Raw genomic sequence first — 15,901 nt, forward strand, 5'->3', positions numbered from 1 at the left:
CTCTAAACCGCTGTCACTGTATTACTTTGAAGATTTATCGAACGTTTTCACCGGAGGTGCCAGACAATTTTACCCTTTGGTGGCTCCAAAAAGCCAATCTATTTATGGCATCAAGACCAAAGTCACATTGAAGGTTACAGAATGAAAGCTCACTCAACCACGTTTATTTTGTCATTATGGGCCCCATGACAGGCTTCAATTGTTTACTATTCAGGCAACTATACTTCAACGCGAACCTTGTAGGGTATCAGGCCATAGAATGGGGGAACCATGGAATTTGTGGTTGATTTCATGGCACCTTCTTCCCCGAAATGCTCTTCTGTTTCGTTCGTGCATTGTGGCACTTAATGGGAGGGTGAAGAGGAAAAACCAAGTCATTCGTTTCATCCATTCTTTTACTAATTATAAGACCTATATGCATAGTTAATCATTCAGGAAATATCTCCGAGCTATTATAAAGATCAAAATAGTTTCACATTTCACTGTTAAACGCAGCGCCTCCAACCAAGCGAACAAAATACTCCTAGCATACTCTTTGTCGCGCGTTACGTTTTTGACATCCCGCGCATTGTTTATCACTTCTCGCGTTATAATTGCTCTCGAAAATAGCGCGTGCCACATGTGTTTGGTTCGCAGTAAGGCAGGGCGTGACAAGATATTATTGATGCGCAGCTATTTAACCATGAAATCTGAATCTACAACTTAGAATTTTGTAATAAGTCGGAGATATTTTCTGAACGGTTGACTATTTAGATTGGTCTTATAATTAATGGAAGATTCGATAAAAATGCACTTGATCTTCCTCTTTACCCTCCTGTTAACACCCTTGATCTGAAAGTTGGTGCGCTGGAAAGTTCAGAAGTATAACGAATTTGATTAGAATTTATGTCTTCACGATGACTAAGAAATTGGTGGCTCTATAATAATAGAGAGAGAGCACACCATATCTTGCAACGTAACGGGTCTCTATCTCTTACGTCGGTGTCATCCCCTCTACCGAGGGAGCACAGTACTCGCTCATGAAAACGCTCCACCAGTAGAGGGGTTGCACGACGGCGCTTGTTCTTTCCCTCCCTGGCCATTGCTGTCTCTCTATATGTCGTGTTAACAATACATTCTAGGTGTTCAGTTATGGCCTATAATTCAATCGCCTAAGAGATCTGTAACGGATTAGTTACCCTTCTTCAGTAATTCATATTATTGTCACGCATACCAGTTTATTTTATGTTTTTGCATATCAATTCAATTAAATTGAAAACCTTTTTTGTTTACCCCTTTAAAATATCATTTGAAATCTTGTTTACATCCATGGCTGGATTACCCCAAAAGAGCTGGTTACCCTTTGCGCGAGCCGGAACGAATGCCCTGTGTCAACCAGAACGACCCGCCACTCTTTTAAAGGCAAATTAAACCAGAACCTCCTGCGACCCCTGTAAACCGAATCGAATCACGAGCTCTTTGAGTGCCAGGTGAATACGAGCTCAGACAAATACTAAGAACAACATCACCTGACCCGGCTCAAACGATGAGAGGTTTTAAGAGGAAGAAAGGTTACCAGATAGGAGATTCTAGCAAAAGTAGATAGGGGGGAAAGTAAAGCACTTGGAAGATCCCCCGCGCCATGAAAACCTAGAAACCCCCTTTCCTCTCTCTCACAGTTCCTACCCCCTCGCGTAGGAGAGGCATTGCACATTGCCAGTGCCTATTTGCAACTGAAAAATAGTTCTGTAAACAGTTTTAAAAGGACTCCTACTAGCCAAGGCTTAACAAGATTGCATACGGATATACGGTAAAGCAACATCTGTGAGTGGATACGTTAAAATTAATAAATGATCTTTTTACACCGGACGATACTGGAAGTAGAATTAGAATATTTAACTGTATGAAAGGTAATGGATCCATGAATGAACTGTTATATGATATGATTTGTGATCTTCTTAAGTCAAAACATGAAGAAGATAGTGGTGGTTATTCTGCATTTCTTTTTGCCTGGACTATTAAAGGATAAAAATCAGCGCCCCGAATTTTTAAACGATGTAACACTTGGTCGATTTGAATTTTCCTTTAGAGCAGACAATTTCACCGGCTACTGTCCCGGGGCGCTGCCGTCGCTATGAACTACCTCTCAAAAAAAAATCGATAAGGGGTTGGGGTGTTTTCTCAAACGTCATTGGCTAACTCGCATAGGGGGTAAGGGAGAGGAGAGAGAGCTTCTAAACTTAGAGGAAACCCACAGTCAAAGGTGGGGGACCATCCTTGAGCTTTACTTTCCCCCTATCTACTTTTGAATCTAGTATTTTTACCCTCTGAGGGACCAGGCTGGTCAACGACGGATGCGCGCCTAAGACTTCGTGCCCGCTAGATCTATCTATGATAGACGTTGAACAAACTTAAGTGCCGAGAAATCTAACTCCACCACCCGAAGACCGTGCCCAGGACATTACCGTCTCATATAAACTATACGGAAACGACTTCTAAGACCGCGCCGAGAAACCCCTGTCTTCGTGGGCCAAGATTTGCCACCCAAGATAAACTATATGTGCGCAACTGGTTCGAGCAGTGTCGTCCGCGAGATTACGCTCTAAACAATTTAATCTAAAACAATGTGCGCGTAGGACCACCTACCACAAGTTCCGTAAAAGCCGGCGTCATTAACGTAACTCCCGTAAAACAAGGGTATCCAGCCATTCCCCCTTCTGTGTAATGTGTATTATAGTCATTTAACATATGATGCATAATTATCTTATCATTAATTGCGTTTTATTATTAGTATCGCGTTGCCATTAATTCTTGTTCTAAAGGGATTGTCTTAATAAATACAGTATAAAGTCATATCGGCCCGTTGTCCATATTCTTTACCAATGATGACACTCTTTAATTATTCCCCTAGACAACTTAACCAACATTAAACTAAATTCATAAACCCTCTAAAGAAAAGTCTCTCAGATCACACATGCAAGTTCCCTAAGAGAATTTACACTGGTATTGTGTTCTACAATCCTCAAGTCACGAGTCATCCCATTAAGATTCTCCTGGACTTGGAAACATCAGAACAAACAATAAGAATAAATGGTCCGGTCTTTGAAGTGTATTGTTGCCATCAAACCTTTCTCAAGCCTTAACTTGAGCGTCAACGTCTTCATTTTGACCAAATCAGGTAGACATAAGTAAGGAGTCTAACTTTTTCTCGAGTCTTCTTCACCAGTGTCGGATTTGGAGGGAGATGTTGCAGATATTAACCGCAACACGATAATTCGCAGAAAATGCTCTGCCGCTTTTCGGGTCCCGTTTGGGGATACATCACTTCCAAAGGACTTGGGAGTTTGACTCACTTTGATGGACATCTGAACTGTGAATAATATATAGATATTTTAGAGCATAGTTTGTCCCTCATGTCGTAGACAATTATTTTTCGGATTGTCTCTTCACGTTCCAGCAAGATACTTCCAGGATACATACGTCACGCGCAACGGTGGCATACTTTTCTGTCAGGCATCCTGAATTGGAGATTTTACCATGGCCAACGAGTTCCCCAGATATGTCACCTATTGAAAACTTATTGGCGAATATGAAAATAGGTTTGGCCGCTATGGATATTACTCCAAAAGATCCAGAATATCTATGGGCCATGGTGTTGGTTCCGTGGGACGAAATAGGAGAAAGGTCAAATTGTTACGAAGACCTGTTCTCGTTCATGCCAAGGAGATTGCAAAAGGTGATAGACGTCAATGGTAAAATGGCTTCGCTAATTGAAGTTAAACGCGACTTGACACAAAGGCATTGATGTATAATTTCAATTAACATAAAAGAAACCAAAGAAATACCAGTGACACATCTCGAAGCTATTTTAATTTCTCACATTTGCCTTGACATTTATTTAATACAGATAAATGTATCGAAGACTTTTTGTTATTATTATTACGTTATTATTCAATTACGTTTTATTAATTGTATTTAATTTAATATTTCGTCATCTTTCCATTGACGTCTATCACCTTTTGCAATCTCCTTGGCATGGACGCAAACAGTTCTTCGGAATAATTTGGCCTTTCTCCTATTTCGTCCCACGTAGCCCGCACCATGTCCCATAGCTGATCGGGATCGTTTGGAGTAATATCCATAGCGGCCACACCTTTTTTCATTTCCGCCCATACGTTTTCAATGGGTGACATATCTGGTGAACAAGTTGGCCATTGTAAAAGTTCCAATTCAGGATGCCGATCAGAAAAGTATGCCATCGTTGCGCGTGAAGTATGTATCCTGGAATTATCTTGCTGGAACGTAAAGAGGCCATCCGGAAAATAATGGTCTAGGACATGAGGGAGAAAACTATGCTCTATGATATCTATATATTTTGCAGAGTTCAGATGTCCATCAATGCGAGTCAAACTCCCAAGTCCTTCGGAAGTTATGTATCCCCAAACGGGAACCGAAAAGCGGCCACTCATTTTCTGCGAATTAACGTTTTGCGGTTCATATCTGCAACCTCTTTCCCTCCAAACCCGACACTGATGATCAAGACTCGAGCAAAAGGTAGACTCATCACTTATGACTACTTGATTCCATTCATTACCCCAATGTTGATACGTTTGCGCAAAATGAAGACGTTGACGCTCATGTTCAGGCTTAAGGAAAGGTTTGTTGGCAGCAATACGACTTCGTAGACCGGACCTACGAATTCTTCTTCTTATGGTTTGTTCTGATGCTTCCAAGTCCAGGAGAACCTTAATAGGACGACTCGTGACTTGAGGATTGTTGAACACAATAGCTGAAATGATTTCATCATCTTGCTGGGTAGTCACTCTTGGCGCCCCTTCTCGTGGTTTTTCAGTTAAACGTCCATCTTCAGCATGAGCGGCTATCCAATATCGAACAGTTGGTTGAGAATAATTAAGTAGATCAGCTATTTGTGGGACACTTCTACCGGTTTCATGCAGCGCGATCAACCTCGCTCGATCTTGGCTACTTAGACGTGGCATTATGAATGTTATATCACTTTCATCAGCTGTAGCTTTTATAGTAAGCCTGGCAATAGTAAAAACAACCGCTGTTTAATAACCTTTGGAGTTGCATCATTTGCACCTTAAACCTTTTTTATTTATATATTCTAGTGGGAATAGTTATAAGAAAACGATAGTAAAGCGTGTAGCGCCCTAGATGTTCCGTAGTTTAAATTCGTTAAAGGCCGAGTTACGGCGAAAAGGGTTCTAATCACACTGAAAACCGAGCATCGAACTAACAATGGGCGACCGTGCTGCAAAATTTGAGGGGTATTATTCATTCTGAAGAAGAACAATAGAGCGTAACTTGGTCCCGTCCCGAATTTTCGCTCAGTCTCGATGAAAAACGATTGTTCAGTTTGACTAGAACCGCTTTGCATGCTTTTCAGTTTGCCTAGAACCCCTCAAATTTTGCAGCACGGTCGCCCATTGTTAGTTCGATGCTCGGTTTTCAGTGTGACTAGAACCCTTTTCGCCGTAAATCCGCCTTTAAATTTAACTTTCTCAAATACGTGTATACGTGTTAAGAGTAATTTATTATCAAGGACATGGAACCGAAACCAACACTTTCCTCAAGCTTCAACAAGAGCAGAAACGTCGTCATTTTGCCGGATATTCCACTGGTGGAATAAATGGAGTCAAGTCGTCATACGTGGCGAATCTATACTTGCTCCTCAATTCCTAATCACTAATGTAAGGTTTTCGAGGTAGAGATGCTGCAGGTGTTAACCACAAGACGTTTATTCTCAAAAACGACGTAATTCGAGGATACGTAATACTTCCGTAGAGGTAGAGGTATAGTTGGCATTGCATTAATAGCGTTTTAAATCGGACAAATATATACGTAGAACATCATTGACTACGATTATTTACACATATCATTGACAACTATTCTCCGGATTTACGTTTCACAATGGCCTACCTTTCTGATCGTTATCCAGATATGTGACCCATTAAAACGGTTTGGAAGAAAACAGTCAAAGGTGTGGAAACTTCAACTCGTGACTTGAGGATTGTTGAACACAATAGCTGTAACACCAGTGTAACATCTCTTAGGGAACTTGCATGTGTAATCTGGGAGACTTTTCTTTAGAGGGTTTTAGAATTTAGTTTAATGTTGGTTAAGTTGTCTAGGGGAATAATTGAAGAGTGTCATCATTGGTTAATAATATGGACAACGGGCCGATATGACTTTATACTGTATTTATTAAGACAATCCTTTTAGGACAAGACTTAATGGTAACGCGATACTAATAATAAAACGCAATTAATGATAAGATAATGATGCATCATATGTTAAATGACTATAATACACATTACATAGAAGGGGGGATTGGCTGGATACCCTTGTTTTACGGGAGTTACGTTAATGACGCCGGCTTTTACGGAACTTGTGGTAGGTGGTCCTACGCGCACATTGTTTTAGATTAAATTGTTTAGAGCGTAATCTCGCGGACGGCACTGCTCGAACCATTTGCGCACATATAGTTTATCTTGGGTGGCAAATCTTGGCCCACGAAGACAGGGGTTTCTCGGCGCAGTCTTAGAAGTCGTTTCCGTATAGTATATATGAGACGGTAATGTCCTGGGCACGGTCTTCGGGTGGTGGAGTTAGATTTCTCGGCACTTAAGTTTGTTCAACGTCTATCATAGATAGATCTAGCGGGCACGAAGTCTTAGGCGCGCATCCGTCGTTGACCAGCCTGGTCCCTCAGAGGGTAAAAATACTAGAATCAAAAGTAGATAGGGGGAAAGTAAAGCTCGAGGATGGTCCCCCACCTTTGACTGTGGGTTTCCTCTAAGTTTAGAAGCTCTCTCTCCTCTCCCTTACCCCCTATGCGAGTTAGCCAATGACGTTTGAGAAAACACCCCAACCCCTTATCGATTTTTTTTGAGAGGTAGTTCATAGCGACGGCAGCGCCCCGTGACAGTAGCCGGTGAAATTGTCTGCTCTAAAGGAAAATTCAAATCGACCAAGTGTTACATCGTTTAAAAATTCGGGGCGCTTTACTTTCCCCCCTATCTACTTTTGCTAGAATCTCCTATCTGGTAACCTTTCTTCCTCTTAAAACCTCTCATCGTTTGAGCCGGGTCAGGTGATATTGTTCTTAGTATTCGTCTGAGCTCGTATTCACCTGGCACTCAGAGAGCTCGTGATTCGATTCGGTTTACAGGGGTCGCAGGAGGTTCTGGTTTAATTTGCCGTTAAAAGAGTGGCGGGTCGTTCTGGTTGACACAGGGCATTCGTTCCGGCTCGCGCAAAGGGTAACCAGCTCTTTTGGGGTAATCCAGCCATGGATGTAAACAAGATTTCAAATGATATTTTAAAGGGGTAAACAAAAAAGGTTTTCAATTTAATTGAATTGATATGCAAAAACATAAAATAAACTGGTATGCGTGACAATAATATGAATTACTGAAGAAGGGTAACTAATCCGTTACAAATCTCTTAGGCGATTGAATTATAGGCCATAACTGAACACCTAGAATGTATTGTTAACACGACATATAGGGAGACAGCAATGGCCAGGGAGGGAAAGAACAAGCGCCGTCGTGCAACCCCTCTACTGGTGGAGCGTTTTCATGAGCGAGTACTGTGCTCCCTCGGTAGAGGGGATGACACCGACGTAAGAGATAGAGACCCGTGACGTTGCAAGATATGGTGTGCTCTCTCTCTATTATTATAGAGCCACCGATTTCTTAGTCATCGTGAAGACATAAATTCTAATCAAATTCGTTATACTTCTGAACTTTCCAGCGCACCAACTTTCAGATCAAGGGTGTTAACAGGAGGGTAAAGAGGAAGATCAAGTGCATTTTTATCGAATCTTCCATTAATTATAAGACCAATCTAAATAGTCAACCGTTCAGAAAATATCTCCGACTTATTACAAAATTCTAAGTTGTAGATTCAGATTTCATGGTTAAATAGCTGCGCATCAATAATATCTTGTCACGCCCTGCCTTACTGCGAACCAAACACATGTGGCACGCGCTATTTTCGAGAGCAATTATAACGCGAGAAGTGATAAACAATGCGCGGGATGTCAAAAACGTAACGCGCGACAAAGAGTATGCTAGGAGTATTTTGTTCGCTTGGTTGGAGGCGCTGCGTTTAACAGTGAAATGTGAAACTATTTTGATCTTTATAATAGCTCGGAGATATTTCCTGAATGATTAACTATGCATATAGGTCTTATAATTAGTAAAAGAATGGATGAAACGAATGACTTGGTTTTTCCTCTTCACCCTCCCATTAAGTGCCACAATGCACGAACGAAACAGAAGAGCATTTGGGGGAAGAAGGTGCCATGAAATCAACCACAAATTCCATGGTTCCCCCATTCTATGGCCTGATACCCTACAAGGTTCGCGTTGAAGTATAGTTGCCTGAATAGTAAGCAATTGAAGCCTGTCATGGGGCCCATAATGACAAAATAAACGTGGTTGAGTGAGCTTTCATTCTCTAACCTTCAATGTGACTTTGGTCTTGATGCCATAAATAGATTGGCTTTTTGGAGCCACCAAAGGGTAAAATTGTCTGGCACCTCCAGTGAAAACGTTCGATTAATCTTCAAAGTAATACAGTGACAGCGGTTTAGAGATTCCATGGCATTAACGTCTTATTTGATATTAAACATTCTTAGTGACACTATCCCTTTATGCGGTGTTCAAATCCCCTCCAGTATGAATAACCCTACGTTTAGTAGATTAATTCTGTTATTTTCACGACCTATGTTTTTTATTAAACCTAATACGTATTCATTTTTAATGGGTACTCAGTGAGAACGAATTTTGGTGTAGCTAATTGTTAAACAAGCCGTCGCGCGAGAGAAAGTTTTTTTTGGACACGACTGTACCTGGCAAAATCTAGCAGGTTTATTTATTTAACATAAAAAATGTTAGCGTTCTACCCTACTACAAGGGTTTGGTTGACAATTGGATATGGTGTTTTGCATACGAAACCATACTCTAGTAATAAGATCAAGCCTTAAAGCCAAAAATTCTACAGGCCGGTAGGCCCTTGTAGATATGACTTGATACCCTTCCGTAATGTTAAAGAAAAAGTCACACCTTTTAGGATTAGCGTCCCATTGAAAAAGCATTAAAACTGTTTCGTTTTTTTAACGCAATTGTCATAGGCCATACGAAAAAGTATAGCGTAGTTAGTTTTCGGAATACTTCTAAATTAACAGGCATTTATTAAATGGGAAACTTACCTGTTTCGATTTTTGATTATTGAAGTCTAAGTATTGTACTTTAAGTAATTAACAAAGTACGTCAAAAAATTACTTTTGGGTCAGAAGTCAGCCTAACCTTATAGCGCGCTTAAACCTATTTCTTCATTTCGTTCTCGTTGACAACTAGAAGGGCCTAGGTTTGTGGGTGCTAACAAGTTACGTTGACAAATTTCAAATGTTGGCTTTCTTGCTGATTTTCCTAATTTCTTAGCAGTAGACGCTAACAAATAACTTTGGTATTTCATCCGAGCTTGAGCACCTTTATATGTGTTTTCTAATTAACAATAGCACCCTTAATAAGAAATACGTCGTTATCAGGTCGAATTTTCGTCTAGAAAAGTAATTCAGGTAAATAATTACAGTTACTAGAGGTTTTTATATCATTTAAAGTAAGCTTTTCGACGCTCTTTACGGCCAAGGCTTAAGTTGTATTTTAATTTGTCTATGTAATATAGTGACTTTCCTTATAATAAAGCTAATTTCCAGCTCTGTTTTGGAATTACAAAATACGTAGTCCGCTTCGATTCATGCTACAAATCCCAACCCCAGGGCCTAGGTTTTACGCTACTTAATACTGTATTCATGACAATTTGTTGGATTCGAGATAAATAACTATGATGCAAGGTAGGAAAAAGTAAACCGAATTTTGTCATTGCAAAAGCAGATGGATTATTATATATTTAATTTTTGTCATAGTTAATAATAAAAGCCGCTAAATCTTTTCTTTCATTTCTTGTACCACTATTGAAACATAATAAACTTCCTATTATACGGTACTTGTAAGTCAACTTGTTGAGTTTTTGTGAGATTAAGTCTGGTTCAGGTATGGCAGTTATCGGGCATCTAATTAAGAAATGTCCTGGAGTTAAAGCCGACAAGTCATTCGGGTCTGAACTCATGGATGTCAGGGGTCTTGAGTTAAGACAAGCTTCAATCTGGCATAATAGCGTCTGCAATTCTTCGTATGTCAATGTTGTGTTGCCGATGACTCGCTTCAGATGAAATTTAACAGATTTCACTCCGGCTTCCCATAAAACACCAAAATGTGGCGCTGCAGGCGGATTGAAATGCCAATTGATGCCTTCTTCGGCTGTCCATTGTGTGATTTCAGAGCTATTTGAATTCGATGAGATAAATCTGATAAAGTCTTTGAGTTCTCGGTCGGCTCCCATGAAGTTTGTGCCACAGTCGCTGTAAATATTTGAGCATCTTCCACGTCGTGAGACGAATCGTTTTAACGCCGCCAGAAAAGCTCCCGTTGACATATCGCTCACCAACTCTAGATGTATGGGACGTGTAGTAAAACAGGCAAAGAGCGCTATGTAGGCTTTGAATGTTTTCTGACTACGACCCTTTAGGACTCGAAGCACAAGAGGACCGGCATAATCCACCCCGCAATTTACAAACGCTCGTGCTGGATTGACTCTGGGCTCTGGTAACTGTCCCATTAACTGCTTTGCAGCAAACGTTTGTTGTCCGATACACCTTACGCATCTTCTGACGTGGAAACGAATTGCGTCTCGAATGCCCAGGATCCAAAATCGTCGTTGAATCACGGCGGTCAAGAGTTGTGCACCTCCATACAAATGCTTGATATGTTCGTGGTTAATTATCAAGTCCGTTAGTTTATGTCTTCGTGGAAGTAACATCGGGTGGACCTTATCTGGCGATATGCGTGCGTGTTGAAGCCTCTAGGTCTACTTGCATTAAAAACGAATCGCAGCATATAGGGCGTTACGTGTGTCAAAGTTCTTAAAGACGAGTAGTTGTTTAGCATGGAGTTGTCCAATTGACATGGTGCTGAGACTAGTGTGACTAGTTTTTCTTCGACACGACATTCTTCTGGTTCCTTTACTTGATGTGAACTTTTTTCTGGTTTGAAAGACGGCAACCATGAAGGTCCATGCCACCATAACGGATGTTGACCCAGCTCATTTGCCAGAAGTCCTCGTGAAGCACAGTCTGCTGGATCTGTTTCACCTGAAACATATTGCCATTGAACGTTAGGCAATGCTTCTTGCAATTCGGCGACTCTATTGGCCACGAATGTTTTCCAACGTTGAGGAGGCGACGTGACCCAGGCCAGGACAATTGTAGAATCTGTCCAGCAGTGAATATTTGAAACAGGTTTTTTGATTGAAGTTTGATATAACTTGATTAGCTTCGCTAATAGAACAGCACCGCGAAGCTCTAATATTGGCAAAGTGGTTTTCTTTAGCGGAGCCACTCTGGTTTTTGAGGCGATCAATTCAATGTTGACTTCACCATTCGTAGATCTTGTTTTAAGATATATTACTGCGGCATACGCCTTTTCAGACGCGTCCGAAAAGCCGTGTAGACTAGATTCTTGTACGCTGGGTTGTAATATATAGCGTCGAACGGTTAACTTCTCTATCTGCTGTAGTTGATCTTTAAATTCTTCCCATCTTCGCCTTAGATGCAGTGGTTATATATAATATTATAGTTTAAAATATGTGCATTCAAAATGATTCTCAATCAGACGGCTTAGTAGAAAAGAACTGTCGCAATAAAAGTTAAAGAATTGTGCCAAATCTATGCACAAGAGAATAATTTTCTTCTCCTATAAAAAAACCCCAATAAAATCCGGTTTAAACCAGCAATCTTTTCCTGAAAAATTCGGATTTTTGCCAACTCTGATATTCAATTATGCTATTTACAAATATTATTGCAAAATTAAGCTTTTATGCAACATTTATAGTGCTTTTTAAGACAATCTGCCGAACTTCTAATATCACTTCTAAGTTTAATCGTGTTAAAGGGAGGAAATATTGCGCCAAGTATGTCAAATTACTCAAGCAAATGGAGGAAATAGGTGTTAAATATTTAATTTTTCTATAACTAGCAAAAATTTTGATTTGTTAAACAAACCCATATTTACACCATTTTTTAATTTAACAGGTAATGCCTGTTTTAAAATCTCGGCTTGTTTTGGTTTTCAACAATACATAGCTTTATTGGGGAAAAAAATGTACGATTGGCAAGATATATTTTTTATATGTTTGCACAGTTGAACTTTAATCAATCAATAGTATGTTTCCCTGATTACATTTGATTTATTTATTTGAAACTAAGCCAATAATATTACGAATAAAATTACACGATTCTACTACACCTTGGATTTTTTTAATTGTCTGTCGTATAAAATAATACTTATGTTATATATATGAGTAATTACCATTGCTCTTCAGATGATCTTATTCAATAAACAAAAGTTACAGAAATTCCGAACACTACATATATGTGAGCTCGCTTTGCTACTTCCGCAAATTTGGGGCTAGTCAGTGCGTTTTCCTAAAACGAAGATTTTTAAATTTAGTCAGTAATCTTTCTTATAACCCTTGAAGCGTATGAAGGAGACACGTCTTCAAAAAATCTAGTTTTCCAATTGCAGCGCTACTAAATTCTTAGGTCCTGAAATTACCTATCGTACTACAAAAAGTTTAGTTAACACAGGACCATGGGTGGTTGACGTACTACAAATTACAACAAGTTGGTAAAACCAAAAATTACCTCTCCGAGTCGGTGAAAAGACTAGTATACGACTCAATATCGAAATACTAGAGCAACATTTTTTCCCTTTGTTTTGTCTAACGAGGCTTAAGTCATGGAATAGTTTTCTCTACATTGTAAAATATATAATCATCCGCTAATCCTAGGTTTCAAATCATTATTTACAAAGAATATTTAAGTTCTATGTTAAATTTTATTCTCTGATGCATACCACTAACCCGATAACGATTAGCCCTTTCACTGATCTAATGCTACCATGATGCTTTTTTCTATTATAAAATCTATATCTGGTTATTTAAACGTGTATTGAACTTTCGGCTCACTCTGAACCGTTAATGTCCCTTCATTACAGACACGATAATCAAAACCCAAAGTTTACTCCACCTCAGGTCTCAATTATTTACTCTTTGGTTTACTAAGCCTATTGCGGATCCGAAAAGCCGTGTAGACTAGATTCTTGTACGTTAGGTTGTGATATATGGCGTCGATTGGTTAACTTCTCTATCTGCGGTAGTTGTAATTTAAATTATTCCCATCTTCGCATTAGATGCAGTGGTAATAATTCATCCTAGTTAAGTTTAAGTTGTCACATGTCTTGAAGCAATATTTTCGCCAATATTGTAACTGGCGCTAACAGACCGAGAGGGTCGAAGATTTTAGCCGTATCCGACAATATTGTTCGCTTCGTAATTATGTACCTGTCCTGTAATGATGCTACTGAATAGCTGAAGTAGTCAGCCATCGGAGTCCAGAACAAGCCTAGGGTCTTGATTGTTTCACGCTGTCGATTCGTAAGGCATTCTGGTTTTCTCGTAGTTCGGGATTTAATGTGTCTAACAATGTAGGGTCATTTGAAGTCCATTTCCGAAGTTCAAACCCAGCTTCTGTTGTTGCCATAAGTAATTCTCTTTGGAGGTTCAGTCCTTCTGTTCTGCTATTCACTCCAGTCATTAAATCATCCATATAAAAATCATTAGCTAATGCTGCTGCTGCCAATGGAAGTTTCTCTTGGACGTCTTGAGACAATTGTTGTAGAACCTTGGTTGCGAGATAAGGAGCACAGCATGTACCATAAGTCACCGTAAGAAGTCTATATTCTTCTAGAGCCTTCGAATTGTCTCGCCGCCAAATTATTCTTTGCCAGTCTGTGTCCTCTGGATGTACCAAAATTTGCCGATACATTTTTGCTATGCCTGCAGTCATAACAATCGGGAATGAGCGGAAGCGTATCAAAAGGTTGATGAGATCATCCTGTTGTTTCGGTCCTACTAAGAGTACATCATTAAGCGATAGTCCTGTTGATGTTTTTGCTGATGCGTCAAATACTTCTCTCAGCTTCGTCGTACTACTTGACTCTTTGATGACGGCATGATGTGGTAAATAGTAGGCCTTTTCAAGTATCTGCTCTTGTGGTACTAATTCCATATGTCCCATTAATATATACTCTTCCATGAACAGTCTATATTGATCCTATAAGTTGACATCGTTCTCTAGACGTTTTTCCATGTACGAGAAACGTCGAACTGCTGATTTTCTTGAATGACCGAGTTCCACTTTATTACTCTTGAACGGTAAGCGGACCATGAATCTTCCAGAGTCTTGCCTGGTGTAGGTTTCTTTGAAGTGTTGTTCGCATTGATTTTCCTCTAGCGTTAGTGCTTTTGTGGACGCCATCTCTTCCAACTCCCAGAACCTGGCTACTTGTTCATCTAGGGTACTGGCATGGACGTGGATTTCTGAATGCTTCGATTCCGTGAGCCCGATTGGTCCTCCCATGACCCAGCCGAACTTTGTATTGACTGCCATGGGTAATCGTCCCTTGCCTCTTCGTTTACCTCCTCCAACGACTTTGAAATATACATCTGCACCAAGTAATAAATCGACAGGACTTGAAATGTGGAACTTAGAATCTGCAAGCTTGATTCCTTTCATATGCGACCAATGGCTTGGATTAAATGAGAAGGTTGGTAAGTTTTCAGTGATCCTTCTTAGGACTAGAGCTTGTATGGAAACGGTCGAATGCGCCCCTGTCTTGATATGCAATTGAACGCTACCTCGCGATGTTCCAATACCCGTCGCGCCAATCCCGCCAATTGTGGAATTGTAACGGTTACGTTTTAATTGCAACCTTTGTAATTGCCGTCAGTAAGTTGAATTGAGTGAATTAGTAGTGCCGCATCGCCATATGTGGAATTCTTGAGGTAATGCAACTTCTGGGCTCCTGATAGCGATACATTGTTGTGAACAGTTGCTATGAAGAGATCATGAAATGGAAAGCAGTCGATGTAATTTCCTCCAAACTTGGGCAGATCTATTGGCAGAAGTTTGATGTCGGCTATGGTTTTGATCGGTGGTAGTATGGCAGCTGATGTCTTGACCTTGGCATTTTGAAGAAGAATATCCAATTCTTCAATTCTTGTTATGAGAGTGTTGTATTCAGATTCGTGAGTGTCGAATTCTTGAGCTGTACATTTAGAATTAATGACTTCCTGAAGTGTTCAAGCCCAACAGCTAGCTTCTGAACCTTGTCAATGTAGAGCGTCACTGCGACGTCAGTCAATGGTATTAGCTCCTGCTGGAGCGGTTGCTTCATGATGTTGTTCTCAATACGAGTGATTTGACCTTTAAGAGCTTTACGTTTAGCAACAAGCGAGTCCATTCTGATTAATTTCTTGCTGAATGTGTTGGGAGGCTAGACTTGATGAATTTGACGTGTCCCACGATGTTATGATGGCAGGATAACGAGATTGAGTTGTAAATTCGATCGATACGTTGAATCCGGCTCGACGGACCAAAATGAACGTGTACGACAAAGAAAACAAGTAACCGACTCAACTTTAAATTTAACTAAGTAAAACCATTTATTTCAAAATAATCACTAATCATCGTATGTGAATATAACAACGTCAAACCAAAAAAGAACCCGGTTTACAATCAACTTTCACGTATATATAGAGGAATAAAAAATAATTTTAGCAGACACATGTTTTATCATAGTCTCAATAGATAAATAATAAATTAAAACTTCCAAGATATTTTTTATTCTACTACTATACGGTCGACGAAATTGATCTACTGAACACCAATTGTTTTGTACTATTTGTTTAGATTGTGGCAAATGCACTGTGG

The 15,901-nt window shown here is 39.9% G+C and overlaps 2 protein-coding genes across 2 annotated transcripts; both read right to left on the minus strand.

The window, feature by feature from the left end:
• Positions 1-9,921: 9,921 nt before the first annotated feature.
• LOC149668593 (uncharacterized) lies at positions 9,922-13,514 on the minus strand. The gene is made up of 3 exons (XM_089840842.1): positions 13,471-13,514; positions 10,947-11,673; positions 9,922-10,830 (listed from the first exon to the last, which is right to left on the minus strand). The coding sequence occupies exons 1-3, from the start codon at positions 13,512-13,514 to the stop codon at positions 9,922-9,924; spliced, it is 1,680 nt and encodes a 559-aa protein (XP_089696968.1).
• Positions 13,515-13,531: 17 nt separating this feature from the next.
• Positions 13,532-14,224, minus strand: LOC149668594 (uncharacterized). The gene has a single exon (XM_089840843.1). The coding sequence runs from the start codon at positions 14,222-14,224 to the stop codon at positions 13,532-13,534; it is 693 nt and encodes a 230-aa protein (XP_089696969.1).
• Positions 14,225-15,901: the final 1,677 nt, after the last annotated feature.

The sequence above is a fragment of the Phalangium opilio genome, unplaced genomic scaffold (genome assembly GCF_054372755.1).
Source record: "Phalangium opilio isolate 3A_F unplaced genomic scaffold, DU_Popi_V2 ptg000055l_1, whole genome shotgun sequence".
NCBI classification, from domain to species: Eukaryota; Metazoa; Arthropoda; class Arachnida; order Opiliones; family Phalangiidae; genus Phalangium; species Phalangium opilio.

Excerpts from the sequence above, each read along its gene's own strand:
- LOC149668593 (XM_089840842.1), bottom strand. The coding sequence starts at position 13,514 with ATGGCTGACTACTTCAGCTATTCAGTAGCATCATTACAGGACAG. Across the intron at positions 11,674-13,470 it reads GTAGCATCATTACAGGACAG|GCGAAGATGGGAAGAATTTA; the intron begins GTACATAATTAC and ends ACTGCATCTAAG. Across the intron at positions 10,831-10,946 it reads TGCTGCGATTCGTTTTTAAT|CATTTGTATGGAGGTGCACA; the intron begins GCAAGTAGACCT and ends GAACATATCAAG.
- LOC149668594 (XM_089840843.1), bottom strand. The coding sequence starts at position 14,224 with ATGGAAGAGTATATATTAATGGGACATATGGAATTAGTACCACAAGAG.